The sequence below is a fragment of the Drosophila takahashii genome, chromosome 3L (genome assembly GCF_030179915.1).
Source record: "Drosophila takahashii strain IR98-3 E-12201 chromosome 3L, DtakHiC1v2, whole genome shotgun sequence".
In the NCBI taxonomy this organism is placed as follows: Eukaryota; Metazoa; Arthropoda; class Insecta; order Diptera; family Drosophilidae; genus Drosophila; species Drosophila takahashii.
Window position 1 is genome coordinate 22,484,388 of NC_091680.1, and position 19,471 is coordinate 22,503,858.

The 19,471-nt window shown below is 40.6% G+C and overlaps 1 protein-coding gene across 3 annotated transcripts in view; it reads right to left on the reverse strand.

The window, feature by feature from the left end:
- Positions 1–19,471, reverse strand: part of nkd (naked cuticle) — a 44,821-nt gene continuing 25,350 nt past the window's right edge. Inside the window, exons 2-5 of one of the 3 annotated variants that reach the window (XM_044393967.2) lie at positions 6,505–6,989; positions 3,658–4,458; positions 2,937–3,304; positions 1–2,198 (exon numbers count right to left, since the gene is read on the reverse strand). In XM_044393967.2, the coding sequence (XP_044249902.1) occupies positions 1,145–2,198; positions 2,937–3,304; positions 3,658–4,458; positions 6,505–6,989 (2,708 nt within the window). In that variant the 3' untranslated portion in view covers positions 1–1,144. Of the gene's footprint in view, positions 2,199–2,936; positions 3,305–3,646; positions 4,459–6,504; positions 6,990–19,471 lie in introns of all 3 variants that reach the window. The other 2 variants (XM_044393968.2, XM_044393969.2) reach the window with 2 other exon arrangements.

Here is a 19,471-nt window from a genome sequence, read left to right on the forward strand (position 1 = left end):
TTAGTTTAATTTTAGCAATTCAATAATTTATTTAGTATTTTTCATAAATTGTCTATATATATTTATATAAAAATTATTCGTACGCAATTAATTAATATATTGTTTAATTGGAAATCAGTCTTTTTTATGTAAATAAGAGTTAAATGCATTTTGTTTTTGTGCTTGTTTTGTTTGATTTGATTGATTGGGTTGCTAACTCGATTGGTTGACAGATGACGAAATAAAAATCCATTTTAAAAATAATAATTGAACTACAATTTATGTGTTGTCGTTGTTGTAATTTAGTATTTAGTTGCATTGTTGCTTGTCTTGTTGGGGTTAGTGTTAGAAACTAAAAATAGTATTTAAATTAATGGGCTTAGATAACATAAATATACACGATCGATAGTTAACTTAAAACTGGCGGCCATAGTCCCACTGCACTCATTTGTTGCTCTCTGTCTAAACACTTAAAAAGCGGCGCATAAAATTTTATATCATAGACAACAATTTGATTTAATAATTTGCACTAAACAATAGTTATTCTCCCATTTAGTTTACACGTACACACACACCTCTGTTTCGGTTTCTGTTTCTGATAGTGATATGTGTGGGTGTGCTGTAACATGTTGCTAGTTGATTAGCATAGCGAAGCGGCGATTCGATTGTTGCTAAGGCAAAAGGCGCGTAATTTTTGTTTTCCATTCGATTTCTGCGTAAGCTAAAGAGGCTACATATACATATATGCTGGGATCAGTGGATCTCACAGTGGGTCAAGTCCTCGATAAGTTCAAGTTTGGTTCTAAGGACTTTCCCAAGTAAAATTGGAAAAGTGAGTTTGAAATCGGTTGAATAATTAATTGAATAATTAAATGTATTAAACTAAAATCTTAAATATTACAGAGCTTCAAGGGAAATAAAAAAATGCATTTTTTTTAACAATAACCTTTTTATATATTTTAATCTGTTCAGTTTGGGACTATCATCACCCTATTCAAACTCACTTAACCATTCTCACATCCTGTGGCCCTAATATCGTTTTTGAATATTTTCTTGATTTTTAGTTGATGAATGCTTAGTTTAAATTACAATTCGCGCTACATTAATCAATAGACTGAAACATAAGCAACATTCAAATAGTAGATAGATTCTCCCCCGACTCGGCCTAGACATCCTGCTGCTCCTTGAAGTGGTGATAGTGATGGTGGATATGCTCGTGCACATAGCGGTGGATCATGGAGCTGGAGGCACTGGTGTCCAGTTCGGCCTCCACCTGCTGGCCGGATTCCTCGGCCTCCAGCGACTGCTTGCCATTTCCGGCGACTGCCTCGGCCACAGCCTCGCCCACATCGTCGTTCAGATCGATGAGGGTATCGGTGCTGACCACCTTGCTGGGCGTACTCGTGAGCTGCGGACTGGGCGGCAGATCCTCCTCCTCGCTGGCCAGCAGATGGGCGCACTCCACGGCATCGCCGTAGATCTTCGATCCCGCCGAACTGGAGTTCGAGGTGGGTGGTCGTGGCTCCTTGTCCTTGTGCTGATCCTGCAACAGCTGATGTTGCTGCTGCTGCTGCTGCTGTTTGTGCCGTTGTCGCCGCTGTTCCCGATCCTTCTGCTGCAGCTGCTCACTCAGCTTGGCGTAGATGAGATTTCCATAGTTCTTGTAGTCCTTGCTGCTCCGCTGCTGCTGCTCCAGTCGCTGGTATCCCGGCAGCAGGTTCTTCTGGCTCTTCTTCGGTATCGGCTGAACGGTCGCCACATTGCTGGGCGTGGCCGGGGGCGAGTGGGCGGCCGCCCCGCCCCCGCAGATGGTGGCATGCAGGAAGGAGTCGTAGCCGCACAGATTCAGCTTGTTGTGGGCCGTATTGTGAGTTTGCTGGGCGGCCAGAACGGCCGGATTAATGGCCAGCTGCTGATGGTAGATGGGTATGTGCGGTTGGGGATGCTCGTGGTGGTTGTGGTGGCTGAGGTGGCTGGGATGGGGCTGCTGCTGCTGACCGTTGACCTCGATGGCCGGCGGGGCCACTGGAATGCTGGTGGTGTTGGTGTCCGCCGTAGGTGGACTGCAGCTGAGCGGCGATTGCTGGGCGACCGGACTGTGGTTGGCAATTAACGTGGGTATTTTCGAGCCCGTATTGCAGCGTTGGCGTTGCTGTTGTTGTTGTTGTTGTTGTTGTGCTGCCGGTTGCCGTATGGGACTCACATTGGCTTGGGGTTTTCTGCAAAAATTGCAAAACAAATATGACCTCAATTAGTCTTGATTTCATGGGACTTGGGGGTACATTATGTTAGGTATTTTGAGGAGGTAAGGAGTCGCCATGTAATTAAAAATAAAAAGGCAAACAAATAAGTTTTTGTTGGAAAGGATCAAAATGTAACCAATGAAATCATTCACGTTTTAAAGAAATATCTATTTGGCAGAGATTTTTTAATTTTTGCTTGCAGTTAGTTGATTGAAAATTATAAATGCCAAAATTATGATTTGTATTATTTTACTTTTTTATCACTACTGTTTAGTTAATTAATACCCAAATTAATTTATATTCAAATAATTGTTATCAAATAGTCTTAAGGAAATATTAACAGAAGCATTTTAACTGATAAATACTAATTTAAATAATTTTTTTAAATGTGTAGGCAGCATTAAAATAGCAAATTAAATTTTAATACTTATTTAATACAAATAATATGATATATTTAATTAATTTATCAGAATTATTTTACAAAATAAAGAATACTAAAATTTTTCTTTCATTTAGAGATGAAACATTTTAATTAATTAAGTTAAATTTCAGTATCCAATGGTTTTTTTGAAAACTTTTTGAGTTTCCTTAGGCAATTGATTTTGGAAAATGTCAAACCTCTGCCATGAGCCTGTTTGCTTTCTAGATTCATTTCGGCTCACTCCGCCGCTAATCATTGTGGACTTGGGGTGGATTCATCGCGAATTGGCTTACCCATTCAGCTGAAAACACAGGCGATTCTTCTCCATGCTCTCCCTGATGATGCTAATTAAATCGTTGCGATTGAGCGCCGATTTCCAGCATTCGGCCGATTTGCGTTGCTGTTGATTTGGCTGGTGGGCGAGTGACTGGGGTCGCGGCTGGCGCAGCTGCACACCATCGAGCATCATATCGCCACCCCCCAGAGGTGGTGAGCCCGACCCCGAAGCGCTCTTGTGGTTCAGCGGCTGGGCGGGCGGGGGCGTGGCAGCGGCCTGACCCACCGGCAGCGGTTGCTGCGGCTGCAGATGGCGATTCTGCCAGGCGGAATCGTTGCCCACTGACAGGCTGCGTTGTCGCGTTTCGAGGCAGTGATCCTGGTACTGATTGATGACGATGAGTTAACCAAAAATAATGGGAAATAAAATTAAATTATAATAAGGAAACCAATAAAGTGTGTGCAACGCATATGGTAAGCAACAGAAGTATAACAAAAACAAGGGGCGACTTTTTTTTTGGGGGTGGAAAGGTTCAGTTCGGAACTGCTGCCAGTTAATTTTTCTTAATAGGTAATTCCTCGTTATCAAATATATTAAATATTTTTGTATTATCTTTACAATTAGTATTTAAGTATTCCATGCATATATTAAACTGGCGTTAGGCTGGCAGCAGTTTTAGTTTGGATTAATATTGGGATTTGTTTTTGCCATGATTTCGTTTGTTACCTTGTGCCTACCTTTTGTTTGCGCGCCCTTCGCAACATCTTGACCCGCTGGGTGGCCTGCTTCATGTAGATGTCCTGCTGCCGCATTTGGTGGTGCTGCTGGCGGTGGGAGGGGCAGTCCACCTGGTCGCCCTCCGGCTTGCAGCACTTGAGATTCAGCATATTCTCGTAGGTATTGTGGCCATTGTCCGGCGTATTCTGCTCCCCACTGCAGCACTGCTCCTTCTTCTGGCTCTGATTCAGATTCTGATGATACCTGTTGGCCTGCGCCTGGTGGTGATGGCCCTTTTTTGCCCCACTTCCACTTCCGCTCGGCTGGTCGCCGGTGGGCGCGGCGGCGTCCTTCTCCTTCTCGCTGTTGCTGTCATCGTCCTCGTCATCGGACTTAATCAGTTTGCGCGGTCGATAGCGATGCTGGCGGCGGTTGCCGGCGGATGTCGTTAGTGCCGTCGCCCCACCGGCTCCCACTCCGCCCACCAAACCCGTGGGCAGCTTCTTCAGTTTGCTGGCATGGCTGCCGCCGAATCCGGCTGGAACGGGCATGGAAACGGGAACCGGCACCACCGGCTGCGAATGCGAATGCGATTTCGATTTTCCCTCGGGACTGACGGTGAGCCGCACGTTGATTGTCTTGCTGCCGCAGTGGGGCACCACCACCGACTTGCCAATGGACTCGTATATGGTGTACACAATGCCCACGATGTCGTCCTTTGTTATCTTGCCATGGTGGCCGTCCAGGTCGTAGAACGTGAACGAGAACTGCAGCGGCTGCGATGACTTGCCACCCTCCACGGACACGTCGCAGGTGAATTCCTGTTTTTGAATACGAAAATAGAGGCGGAATGAGTGATTGTCTCAGACTGAGCTTCATTCAAATCAAGTGTGCAAATAAACATTCTTCGGTAATGGAATTTTCCCAAGGGCGTACAAGAGTTGCTCTAACATTGCCTTAATTAAAGACCTTTGTTTAAATAGTTGAAATGTATTTTTCCCACAATCAGAACTTCTTCAAGCACATCTTGATATTTGATATTTTATTCAATTTTCTTTGTAAAAGTTCTCGTATGTTAGTTGCCATTAAATTGATTTAAATGAAATGTTTACTTATATAGCCCAAAAGAAATTTTGTTTATCGTAGATAAACATTTAAAATTACTGTTTAATTACCTAAACAAGTGCGAAAGCCATTATTATAAATTGCTGTTCGGCTTGGTAGTTTTAAAAACTTTTAATGTGTTATAAATTAGCATGCCAACAAATTTAATCTTCTCCCTAACACCTCAGACAAATAAATACCATTCCGTACGGAATTTAGCACAAACCCAAAGCCTCAAATTCCCCCGCCCTCAAATGTGTTGGAAAACTTTTTGCCCACAAATTTTTAACATCTACATAAGCCTGATGCAGTGGCAAACTAACTGAAAATAAACAAAAAACGCAACTAATAAACTTTCAAGCATAAAAATTGTGCTGCAAATTTTCATGCCCGACCCGAAAGTATGCAACACTTTTTGCCAATGCAACATGTTGCAACATGTTGGTCTGATGATGCTAAATTGCAAAAAGGAGCAAAAACTGAAGCCACAGCCAGCTGCCACTAAAAACAACAATTGGTAGCTGCACAAGACCACTGAAACCAGTCGAAAATTGTGGCCATAATTTGACTAAATATTTAATTTTCGCCTGCAGAAGCAGCAACGTCAGCTTCACAGGGGGCAGGGAATCCGAGAGTCTGAGAACCTGGCGGGAGGAGCCATTACCATTGATAAAGTGGCAGAACCCAGCATCCAGTATCCAGCACCCAGAGTTTCCACTCCGCTGCCCCTCAGTCGCATACAAATAAATATAATTTCCTTTGCTGTTGCTTGGCTTGTAGATTTTTAATTGCCCCTGAGTGCTTTTCGTGTTTGTTGTTTTGCTTTTAATGGGTTTTATTGAATTTTAATGTTTTGATATTTTTTGGCGAAACTGGCACAAGTAGAAACAGCGTCCGAAACAGAGAATGTTCGTCCGCAGTGGGTGGTAATGGAAAATTGCCGGCGCCCTTGTGTTAATGAAATATTTTTTCCCTCTTTCTCGATTTTATTTTCATTTCGTGGGTGGATGTTGGAACAACAAATGAAGCTGAAATCTGAGGCCATCGCGGCGAGCGGGCAGCCATTGAAATTTTAATCAAAAGCACATTGAAATGTTGAGTTTATGGCCGATGTGCGATGTGCCCTGTGGGTCATGAGTTATGGCCAGGAATCGTGGCCAGGGGGTGGTAATAACAGCCGGCGAGTTGATTAAACTTGACCAAACACCTGGCTGGGGGTCAGAAAAGCCCGCAAATGGAAAACCAAACATCATTTTATTTATCACCTTGTATTTATAAGCAAAGCGATTGTTGGGCTAATTGAAAATAATCGTCGGGCATGCTGACTGTGAATACTCTAGTAAACACTTTAATGGAAAATAATTGAAAAAATAAAATCTGAATAATGGTTTTTAATTCATCTTTGGGTTATTTAATTGATCTAAGTTATTGGCTATCTAATATAAGCACCGCAATTTAAATAAACCTTAATTGTGTCTGGTTTTCTGATAATTTCTACATTTTAATTCTATAGAAAACTTCTAGAAAATTCGGCACTACCCCTTGGAAGTACCCATCAATTAATGGCTCCATAAATATCTGGGTTATGAAACGATGAAAACAAGACAAATCCAATCCATAAATTCATTAATTAATGAATGGCAATGGAAATTGAAATCAGAATGGACTATTAAGCTCGGTGTTTATGGGCCTGGGAGATGGAATTCGATTGTGTCCGGGCAGTGGGATGTGGGATAATTCATAGAGTACATAGTTCGACTCACCTCCAGCCGGATGCGCTCCTCCTTGTGGTGGTGCAGGTGACGTGAGTGGGCGTGGCCGCCGTGCTGCTGCTGCTGCTGCATGGCGGCTGCGGCATCCACCACATCCTCGTCCTGCGGCAAGTGCTGTTGCTGCTGCATATTTGAGTATTTGCCGTGCTTGCCGTTGGAAGTGCTGCTGATTCGCAGATGCTTGCTGTGGCTGCCGCCGCTGCTCACATCCTGCGGATGTCCCGTATGCGAGGGATGGCTCCTGTGGTGGTGGTGCGGGTTCGTCTGGTGGTGCTGATGGTGAGACTGCTGCTGCTTGGTCGCCGCACTGGAGGCATTGCCCGGCGGCGTGGTGATTATGTTCACCACCGGCGATCGCAGTTGGATATTGTTGTCACGTTCGCTGACCAGCAGCAGGTCGGGCGGGGCGCTGCAGGAGGAGGAGGCGCGCACCTGGTGGTACATCAGCTCCTCGGAGTCTGTGGTGCATTCCTGGACTGCAACGACAGAAAGGGTGGGATGCTTTTAATTAAAATGCAAAGTGGCATGAAATTGGCGGCATAAAAAAGGCGCCCGGCCATCTAATCCCCCTGGCTTTTGTCGGCTTTTCTGTTTCACCGCGCAAAAGTGTCTACCATATTTTTTGCAAATTAAAATAAGTAGCTTCAATTTGTCTCCCTCTCAAATTACATGTAAAAAAAAAGTCATATTTTTGACAATTTTTGTTTTTTTGCACTGCTTGAATTCCATCATTTGCTCATAACTTTTTAATGAATGGTCGGATTTGAAAAATTTCTTCTACATTTCGATAGGTATTAATAAACACAACAACATTTGAATTTGTACTTTTCCGAAACCTTTACAAATGTGGGCTCCAGGCACATTTTAACACACTCTACGAGGAACGGGTATAAAAATATATTTCATTTTGGATAAATCTAACCTACGATTTTAAAGTAATGTATTTGAAAGTAAAACACTCTGCGTCATATTTCTCTCTCTGTGCGCCTTTCGCCGGCGTCTTGCAATTTATTTGCAATTTGCACAAAGCGCATTACAACAGCACAAAAGTTTATGCCTCAACGCCAACACAAAGCGATGGCGACCGGGCGGCCAATGCCGATCTCTTTGAATCCCCCCGAGAAACTTGAAAGGCGACTGCTCGGAGAGCATTCCTAATTAATGACGTCGTCGTCGGCGGCGGCGGCACTCAAAGTTTTCTTTTCTTTTCGGCCTTTTTATACCCGTTACTCGTAGAGTAAAAGGGTATATTAGATTCGTGCAAAAGTATGTAACAGGTAGAAGGAAGCGTTTCCGACCCCATAAAGTATATATATTCTTGATCAGGATCACTAGCCGAGTCGATCTAGCCATGTCCGTCTGTCCGTCTGTCCGTCTGTCCGTCTGTCCGTCTGTCTGTCCGTCTGTCTGTCTGTATGAACGCTGAGATCTCGGAAACTATAAAAGCTAGAAGATTGACATTTTGCATGCAGATTCTAGGAGTTCCTACGCAGCGCAAGTTTGTTTCAAAAGGGTGCCACGCCCCCTCTAACGCCCACAATCGCATATATACGATTTTAAAAATTTCAATATTTTGGAAAAGTAAAAATGCAGTTTTATTGTGTTTATCAATACCTATCGAAATGTAGAAGAAATTTTTTAAATCGGACCATTCGTTAAAAAGTTACGGCGGATCAAAGTTTTTCTCCATCTCCTTCGCACTCCCTTTAGCTGAGTAACGGGTATCTGATAGTCGGGGCACCCGACTATAGCGTTCTCTCTTGTTTGTGTTGGTTTCGGTTTCGGTTTTGTTTCTTTCATTTTTAATTGAAATGGCTGCAGTAGTATTATCTGGGCGCTTGTGGCCACCCGAGCGCTGAAAGCTGAGCCGGCAGATGAGCAGTCGACGGTCTGCGGTCGCTTTTGGCCCATTCATTACAACATTGCTCATACGACGCGTGAACCGCACCAAAGCCAAGCGAATCGGACTGCAGCGACTGCGACTGTTTGATGTTCAGTAATAGTGCGAAGGCAGAATGTGAAATTTAAATATTTGACGTAACTGAATTATTTGCAAAAGAATTTTAATTAACTGTTATCTATTTGGTCTTTTTTTCATTTTCCAGTTGATTTATTAGTTGAATAAGTCGATTTAATATTGCATTTATTATATGCACACAGAACATATCATATGTAATGTCAATTGCAAATTTTTATTGGTCAATAATGGAGTAAGTATTCTTTATTGATATTTCAATCTATGCTTTTGACCAAATGTTTGGGAAATATTAATTTAAATCAATTTATTTTGAATAATATTAATGGTAAGTGCAGCTAATTGAGAAACCTTTGCTATTAATATTATCAAATAACGTCCTACAATGCACATCTTAGCTATCCTTTATTACCTTAACATCTTTTCAAACCATTTATCTCGCAAAATACAATTTTCCCCGCAGCACAAGGAGATTAATTTTAGAAGGGAAACACCCTGCTGCTGCATAACACCCACTTGACATATAAATCCCATTCCCACTAGCCCCATTCGACGCCTTTCTGCGCAGTAATTCACTTCACCAACTCCACTCTAGGTTCTTCTGCCGCACTATCCATTCTTGGCTCCATTGTATCTGGTTCTTTTTAATTAATTAGCGCGCTTAAAAAACGAAGGGGGAACGAAGGGAAATTTCCACTTCTCGCCTGCTGACCCAAATTTGCGGTTTAGCCCGCTTTCTACGCGCGTTTTTCCATTTTCCATTTCTCATTTTTCATTTCGCCTTTCATTTTTCATTTGTGCGAGCCGCGTCCTTGCCAAGGACCCCGCCCATTTGAGTTGAGCCCAGGACATGGCTTTTAATTGCATGAACATTATGCAAGCAAAGCAGTCCCAAGTCTCCATTTTGTATACTTTGTTGGTCGCCTTTCCTTTCGCCATTGTTGTTATTCCCCAGCAGGAGAGGGGAGATTGCGAAAAGAGTTGCCGAGGTGGCGACAATTGAAGACAATTAGCCAAAGTGCCTGGGAAATGAGCTAGTCGTTGAGTCCTGCCAAGTACTGGAATTGTTTACACTGCAGTGTAGGTGGAAAAAGTGGGAAAAGATGGGAAGGAGTACGGCAGTTGACCCAGTTGCCACTCGACAATCTAAATTTTTAGGCCGTCTGCCAGGAATTCTAGCCAATTGTTTGAAAAACTTGAAAAGTCGATAAAACAATTTCTTGAATAAAATTAAAAATTAAAAAATATTTCAAACAGTTTCCTTGCTTATTTTCTCTATGCTAAATTCCAATCACTGATGTCTATATTTTCCCATTTTTCCCTTGGCGCCAAGTCGATTTAAAATCAGTCTCCAAAAGTTGTCAAATGCCACCTGCTTTCTAAGCGTCCATATATATTTCTTTGTAAATTCGTGTTTTATTACGGACAATTTATAACGTTTTCATCCAATTTATGCGCATTTTTGATTTGCACTATAAAGCCCAGCCACAAGCACACTAATTAATTATGCAAATCTCAGGTGGACAGCTTTTATCTACAGCATCGTTGGACTTGATAACACCAAAATTACTCAGCATAAAAAATGCAGATAAACACATGGACATGGATATGTTAATGAACATTAACTGATCTGGGCCTAAAACGATCCCACGACTGAATTCCAACGAAATTGACATAAAGTTGGCTTGGAAACTTGAAGGGAACTCGGCACGCATTACTCATCCGCCACGTAGGCTGCATTCAATTTCGTTGTTTTTCTTTTGATAGATAAGCCGCAGGCCGTGACGTTCCATTTATCATAGAAAATTCATGAGGCTGGGCCGCCCATTTCGACACTGTGACCTCGCCTCTCAGGTAATTCGGAGCCCTTGGGCTTGGCCCCAGTCCCTCGAAAATATCTATTGCGGTCGTCTGAGGAATTGAAGTGGTCCGTGCGGCCGTAGCTAATCATTTTCATTCCGTCTGCCCTACGCACACATTACGCAAATGCACAAATTCAATTCATTATGCCCGCAGGCTTAGGGGCAACTCCAGAGCCTCGAGGTGAGGTTTCTTGGGTTCCCCGCTTTTTCAGGGCGGGGCCCTTCGCATCTTAAAATCATCTAAAGTTGACGGCTAGAGCTTTCACTGCCTTACAATGGCAGTATGCGTCTTGTTTACCTTTCAGATTTAAGCTGTAGTTAAATATGTTACTGTTCAACATTTAAACACACAAAGTTTACAAAAAATTTCAAAAAATGTAAATGGATTTGGAGCAGAAAATTTTAAGAATTAAACATAAACTTGAAAATATTTAGGGATTACATTACAAAATTTGAAGTACATTTTAGTTCGGGATTTAAGCTATGTGATGCTCTTCTTGTTACCAATTTCAGAAATATATTTTTAAAATACCCTATAGGGTGGTTAAAGTTATTTTTAAAGTCATTTTTCGAAAGCTTTCAAGATTATTTTCTTGATTTTTAATTGTTCTTCCCCAGCAATTCTTAGAAATATTTCGAGTAACATTTTCTCATGATACATTATTCAGTAAATTCCCTTTTGTAGGTCATCGGCAAGTCACGTAAGCCTTCGGCCCCCGGCCATTCACCATTCGCCATTCAATTTGCGCCTATATCTGTTTGGAGTGGCTTAGGCCAAAGTTAATTTGCAAGGCGGCATGTTTCATATCAGACGCCAAAATGCTTTCTTGATGACTCAACAACAACAACAAGTTGATTCCCATTGTGTCGGCCACTTGAGAGCAAAACATGTTCTTTTGGTTTATCTTGGCGCCACGATCGTCGGCAAAGGCCGCGGTATTTGCTTAAAAAAAAGACGATGAAAAAAAACTGAAAGCAACACAAAGGCGATAATTAAACGCAAAACAAAGCGGCCGAGAACAGAAAAATCGGAAAGTCAGAGATCCCAGCAGACACATCAAGCTGCCGACCTTTAATTAGAAAAGGTGTACAAGCCGAGTAACGAAAAATAAACATACAATCGCTGAGATAATTCAACTAAGATAATCGCAAAGACCACATTTCAGTGTAGAAAGAGAAAAACTGATTGCCAACTTGAATCTAAATCTATAAAGTTAAAGATTTTATAAAATTATTTATACGTTAATTTGACCTGCAGATTTTTATTCAAACTTAATCCAGTATTTCTCCTTGTGAAAAACCACATAATGAACTCAAAGAGCCGCTTGGCAACACAATTTATAATACTGATGATGTGCCAGCTTGGCCAGGCCAAAAGTATTCGTAAAATAGAAGACATAAACCAAAGATAAAACTTCATAATTGCGTCTGTGTGGCCGAGCAGAAAACTGAGGAAAAGGCAGCCGAATAAACCGAAAAACAAAAACTGGCTGCCCCAAGTAGTTGTGGCCAGATATCTCGTATCTGGCATGTAAGTGTTAATGAAGTTAATGTTTTTGACGCGAACGACCGGCAATAACCAAAGCAACAAACAATTAATGAGAAGTCGCATACCATCAAGTCAAGTCAGCTAGCTGGCGAGAAAACAAAAAATGTTCGGCCCTCTATGATAAAGATCAACAAATGCAAAAAAAAAACAAAATAGGAATACTCAGAAACCAGGGAAAAATGTGGGCATCCGGAGATGGAAAAAACATTCAGTGAACCAGACCAGATAAATGTTTAAATTAGGCTAACACGTGTCTAAAAGTGGTTCCAAAAGTTGATTGTTATAGTAAAGGTAGGTTTCATAATTTAAAAGATTTTAAGATTTAAGAAAGCATAAAAATATTAAAAAAGTTTCACTGTAAATACTTTTTTATTAATTTTTTCTTGATTACATACCCTATAATTTCTATAAGAATTTTAAAATATTATTATACCCTTGCAGAGGGTATTATGATTTCAGTCAGAAGTTTGCAACGCAGTGAAGGAGACGTTTCCGACCCCATAAAGTATATATATTCTTTATCAGCATCACAAGACGAGTCGATCTAGCCATGTCCGTCTGTCCGTCCGTCTGTCCGTCTGTCCGTCTGTCTGTTTCTACGCAAACTAGTCTCTCAGTTTTTGAGCTATCGATACAAAACTTTCGCAAAAGTCTTCTTTCTATTGCAGGTAGTATATATGTCGGAGCCGACCGGATCGGACAACTATATCTTATAGCTCCCATAGGAACAATCGGAAAAAAAAACTTTAAAAAATTCTAGCTTCGGTGTTTTTTGAAATATTACCTTCTACTTTTGGGGATGTTATTTTTTAAATATTTCTGAATTTCGAATAAATTATTTAAAAAATCGGACTACTATATCATATAGCTGCCATAGGAACGATCGGAAAATTAATGGAAAAGTAATAGGAAATAAATTCAAGCTTCTTTGCTTTTTATTGTATTATCTTCTACTCTAGGATATGACTCTTTTTAAATATTTCCGAGTTTCAATTTTAATTTGATCAAAATCGGACGACTATATCATATAGCTGCCATAGGAACGATCGGAAAATTAATGAGAAATATTAGAAAATTGAACATATTTGCGATTTGTTAATTAATAGGAATGATCTGCAAGGGTATATAAGCTTCGGCTGGCCGAATCTAGCTTCCTTTCTTGTTTTTATTTTAAATTTACATATTTATTTTAATACCCAAGTTATTTTGGTTTTAGTGCCGTCGTTTTAATCATCCGCCTGATCAAAATTCGATCACTGGATCTCAGACCAACTCAAGTGCTTTCCAATTTGTGTTTTATACTCGACGTCTATTTTTTTATAATATTTTTTTGACACTTCACAATTTACAACCACAATTTGGCATGGCACTTATCGAGCCGGGGCAATAAGACCGGCAAAAATCAAACGGGTCCTAAAAAATTATTCCCTATCAGCGAAAGAAATCTGCCTCAATTTTTGTTACCTACTTTTATTTTGTTTTTGTGTTTTTTGTTATTTTACCGGCACCATTCACGGGGCGAAATCTTATCAGGGGGAATGCTTGCTAAATACCAGTAGCAATTATTTCGAGGGGAAGCAAGGAGTGGGTCTGGGGACTGGGGAACCGGGTCTGGTAACGTTTAATTAAACGCCGATAATCGATGCGCCTACCCAAACAGTTACACGATGGACTCCCCTGACTTATCGGCGTCTGAAGTTCACGGCGAAATGCGAAATAGTGACGAGGCGGGAAACCTTTTGAGTTGCACAGAGTGAAGGGCTATTTGCGGATGGATAATGCAGTGTTTTTTTTGTGCCTGCCCCTAGTCGGCGTTTTTATAACTTTTCTTTAATGTCACAAATCAAGTGAAACAAATGCCGACAACGACGACGTCAGACATCGGACAGATCGAGCGTGCCTTTTGTCCGATACATATAGCTACGGTACGAAAGTCCCTAGCTCGGCGGCCCTCTAAGCCCCCCTTTTCCACCTCTGGGCCCCCCTCTTAGCCCCCGTTCCCGCTCCCTTTTGGCTTTTAGCTGAGCCCCAGCTCAGCGCGTGTCGGCTTGCTGGAGGCCTTCATCTCTGCCGCTCGCAACGTGTTCGGAAAACGGGTTTGCCGGGCATTTGTATCTGTTGGATTTTGTATCTCTATAAGCCAGAGATGGGCATACCAAATTACATATGAAGTTGGCAAATGCTTCAACTTGAATACACTTTTTTCCAATTTCGACCAATTTTTTTGGGAGGCAGTGTTTTTTTTCCTTAAAGATGGCTTAACTATTAAACAATTAAACAAAAATTTAAATAATCAACTTTACAGTTACGTTAATAGTAACACTAAGAAAAGACTTAAAATCAGAAAAAAGTTACGTTAATGGTTTTTTTTTTTGCCATAATGAATTTAACGTTTTGGAAACCCAAGCTTTGACTCTTTACTTAAATTAAGATTTAGTTATATTTTAGTACCAATAAACTTGAGCCTAGGGCATGAACCAATCGCTATATCTTGGCCATATTTGTAAGTTATGAGCGTGTGTGCTAACTTGGCTTTATCTCCCTATCTCCCTTACTCGATGTATATCTTTCTCCTTCTTTGTCTCCTGCTGCGGTTTATTTAAGTTTTTCGCCCAAGTTTGCTGCGGCTACACACAAACGGAAATTAATTACAAACAGCGGGCTTAAACTCGCCGCAGCAACAACAAAAGCGGCGAGAAAAATAAAAACAATAATGAATGAGAGGCATAATAAACGAAGGCTGTTGTTTTTGTTGCCTTATGGGCAGATGCTGAACTATTGTTGTTGTTGCTCTTGGCCATTAACTCAAAGGCGTTGATTTCCGACATAAGCAAATTATTCGCTGCCTTCATACCACTGTATCTAATATTTTTTGAGCTGGCGCCAATTTTCTGGAATTTTATCAACATTTTTCGAATGTCGCCGGCAAGAAGGCAAAAAGTTTCCCATTCCCATGGCAGTTAGCTATGCGTACTCGCAGCAGTATTCATTCTAGTTGTTGCTTTATTTCGTGACTGTGTTTGTCAATCAAATGTCAATCAAACAATGCTCCAGTTTTCACGCTGTCACCCTGTCTCAACTGCTGTTGTTGCCCAGTAATTTGATTGCTAAAGCGTAGAAGCTGCAGCGAATTGTGTAAATATGCATGTACTTTGTATCGGAACAAGGCTGGCGACACTCGAGTGTTCATAGCGCTCGGAACTTTCAGACAGATGATAAGATAGGCTAAGTGTCGTTTTCGGAGGGCCTCCCCCCAGATGATGCTGCGAGGGTGGCTCCAAAAGTTAAAGGGTACGAAAAAAGGGGTGAGCAACAATTCGCAGCTCTTTTGATTAGCATTTCAACACTTGTCCAATTAAAAGGGTAGATCTTTCCATTTCTTTTAATAACTTTAAAAATACTTAAAAAAAAGAAATTAACGAAATTAAACATATTGACAAAATAGGATAATATTTAAGGATCTTTAACGTTTATATAACTATATAAACATCAGCCATCTTCTACAGCCCCATATTAGTTTAGCCAGTAATTCACTTCCCTCAGCAAGTTTCACAGTGTCGGATGTCTAAATTCCTCTTGTCCAACTTGAACATTCTTTAAATTCAAAACTTTAGCGTTTTTGCCCTGAACATAAGACCCAAAGCCGTCGCTCTCGGTTTCCGTAGCCCCCACTTCAGCCCCAAACTGGCACCAAAAAAGCCCTCAAATATCACATATCGCATATGCCTAGGCATTTAGGTAAATTATTGTGCTGCTTTTTGTTTCGGTTTTTAGTGCTGTACTGCGTTGTTTTTGGAGTTGACTGCTTTGTAGCTGTTGACTCTTGGCCCTTTTTATGGTCATGTAAAAAATTGCGCGACACACGACAGCCAGACGGAGATGGACAGACAGACAGACAGCGAGCTGAGTGAGACAACATCTCAAGTTTTATGCGCTTTTATTATTACAAGGCGGCTTCTTTTACGACCACCTGCAATGCCAAATGCGAGATAAGAGATAAAATTTGTATAAATAATTTAGTAGGAAATTTACGCACAATGCGCCTCGCTGGAGAGACAATAAAATTGTACAAATTATGAACTTGAGGCGTGTTTCTTTCGGCTGAAACTCTCGCTTTCTGCCAGTGACATATGCACTCGAACAGAAACTCGACAAAATACTTGAAAAATGATTATTATATACTCTCTCATTGTATTCCCTTCGCCATGATTCACACTCGAGCTCGCACGAGGAGGCACTTCAAAAGCCTTCGTAGTATTATAATAATAAAATATACACACAGAACTGAATTATTGTGCTTCTTTCAACTTTTGCGCCTAATTCACACTTTGTCCTCCTCTTCAACAGCGTTCTGGTTGTGTGTGAAAATTTTATGTATTGCCTTTAGCAGCATCATCAAAAAAAATACAACGCATGGGGGGAAATGGGCAAGATTTCCCCCATCTTCCTCTTCCAGAAGAAGACATCAATATGAAATTTTTGTCACGTTTTCTAATGTGCCAATGGGCTGAGGAGGGGTATCTGTGGGTTCTAGGGAGGCCATGATGCGTGGCCGCGGGCAGTGGCGTGGTTCAAAGGGGGCTTGGAAATATTTATGGTTTCCCCCCAAGCATACACATACGATCTGTAATTTTGGTGTGAAAATTGAAAATGGTTTTAACATTATTCGCCAGGGGGATGAGGAATATATTTGTATGCCTTTGGGCCCATGGGAAGTTCAAATTTAAATAATGGAATATCTTATAAAATGGCATACATTCGTTGGGAATTAAACATTTATTTGCGAACAAATATTCACGTACCTTAAATGAGAAAAAATTTCCCAATACTTTTGTAGAGATTTAAACTCACTTCAAAATGATAGCACAATTCCAATTTAATACATTAATTGCACTGTTTTATAGACTTAAATTTGTGTATTTATAACGATTGAAATTATATACATGAGTACATGAAATATTTTCCTCTTTGATATTATTGGCTCTTTGCACACTTCAGTTGCACTTCATCTGGCAAACATTATTCATCGCCACGTATAATATTATATTCTATCATATTTCAATAAGAACATCAATCATCATCCCCCCCGGCCGCCGCCCCTGGCAGGGCTCTCTATCATTTGCAGCCATCAATGTTTTTATGTTATGTTATGCCATGTGCTATTACTTTAGCATTGGCGAACACCCTACATAACATACAGGGCAAGCCATCCTCTCTGCCTCCCGAAACCCCCTTATGGCTGGCACCTCCGACAGGCCATTAAACGGACCCACACACCGATAGACGGCAGATACATCTCACAGATACAACATTCAGATACATTCTCATCCCAATCTCACAGAGCCACGCATGACTATAAAGTATATTTTAGCATGTCAAGCGTTGCGCATCCGCTTTGATGTTTATTTGACAGTTTTTATAGCGGCTTTTATCTGCCAACTACTTGGCCAAGTCCCCACCCCCTGCCCCTGCCCCCCTTCAGCCGCCTCTCTTTAGCTCCCTTCAAGTTAGTTGGCTAAAAACAACAATTTGCCCGCTGCTTCTGTTTTGTTTTTACTTTTTTTGCCAACAAGAATGCTTTGAAGATTTATATTTTGTTTTTGTTTGCGTTCGTTGTTGTCTCGGCTTTGACTTTGAGAGCCCAGAATGCGTCACACGCATAAATTGTTAATTCATTTTCGGCTTCTTGGAGAGCAGCGGATGAAGCAAAAACAAAGCACCAGGAAAAACAACAGCTAACAACTCGATTGCCCACGCAGCCGGCCAACTCATTCAGTAATTTCTTGGTCGTATCTTCTGGCGGAAAAATGCATCTCAAGTGCATGCGGCCTAGATATTTCAACACACACGCTCTCTTCGTATCTTTTGGATTCTCTTTTTCGGTTTGTATATGAGTCAAAATCTGCCAAGTGGGCCACCCCTGTTCCGAAGGTCCGATTTTCATCGAACTTTTTTACTTTTCCGGTTCACAACGAAAATATAAGAACTTCATTTGAACGGTTTTGCGAAATTTTGAGTTTTACCGGAGTTATAGGGGTCAAAACATGGCATTTTTGACACTTTTTCGAAAAAGTTGCACTCAGTCAAAAATTCATAACTTCGGAACGGTAAGAGATATCTTTATGATGTTTTCACTAATCGCTCAAGAATTATTATGGCTTTCCATAAAAAAATTTAAAAAAAAATTAAAAATTTTTTTTCTTAAAAATAAATCAACATTTTTTTTTAGTTTTTATTTTTTTCAGTGTTCTTCACCAGCTATAGAGTTTAAAACCATTTGAAAATGAAGTTTGATTCATTACGAAAAAGATCAAAAAAAAAAAAAGAGGGGCCCGGACAAAGGTTTTTCGCAATATCGATTTGAAGAAGGGCGCACAGCGGATTCCCATACAAAACGACAAAAAGTGCCTCATTGACAGCTGCAGTCGGCTGACGCTACGCGCGCAACGGTATGTGTTGACCAGCCAATTTTCACGAGCAAGCCGTTTTTGTATGGAAAACCGCTGTGCGCCCTTCTTCAAATCGATATTGCGAAAAACCTTTGTCCGGGCCCCTCTTTTTTTTTTTTGATCTTTTTCGTAATGAATCAAACTTCATTTTCAAATGGTTTTAAACTCTATAGCTGGTGAAGAACACTGAAAAAAATAAAAACTAAAAAAAAATGTTGATTTATTTTTAAGAAAAAAAATTTTTAATTTTTTTTTAAATTTTTTTATGGAAAGCCATAATAATTCTTGAGCGATTAGTGAAAACATCATAAAGATATCTCTTACCGTTCCGAAGTTATGAATTTTTGACTGAGTGCAACTTTTTCGAAAAAGTGTCAAAAATGCCATGTTTTGACCCCTATAACTCCGGTAAAACTCAAAATTTCGCAAAACCGTTCAAATGAAGTTCTTATATTTTCGTTGTGAACCGGAAAAGTAAAAAAGTTCGATGAAAATCGGACCTTCGGAACAGGGGTGGCCCACTTGGCAGATTTTGACTCATATTGTATACTTTTTCGTTCAATCACATCTGTTTTTTCTGGCTCTCTTTGAAATATTAACTCAGAAATATTTTTGAAAAATGTATTAATTTTATTTGAACGTATAAATTAAGTGTATGCATCTTAAATAAACATACATTAAAAGAAATACATATTTTTGTTAATTTCATTAAAATAGATAAAGACGTAAAATAAAGAATTTATTAGAACTATTTATGAACTCATTTTTAGTTTTTCTTACACACTTTTATTAACTTTAAACTTAATTTCAAACCCTAAGAGAATTTTTACATTCCCTAAGATAGTTCCCCCGTTTTTCGGTTGACTTTGGAGGAGTAGTTCACATAATTTCATACTGTTTATGGTGTTTTTATAGCTACTGTGCCAAGAACGGAGTCGACGCCTTGGCATCGGCGACAAATTCCGTGTTTCTGCCCCGCCTCCGCTTTTGATTCTGAAGTCTCTGCCACTTTCGTGGGCCAACTGGGGGCGTGGGCGTTTCCCCAGCCCCTCAGCCACAATTTGTTTGCACAATTACCTCAAACACAAACAGACAGACGCACAGCCAAAATGCGAACAATTTT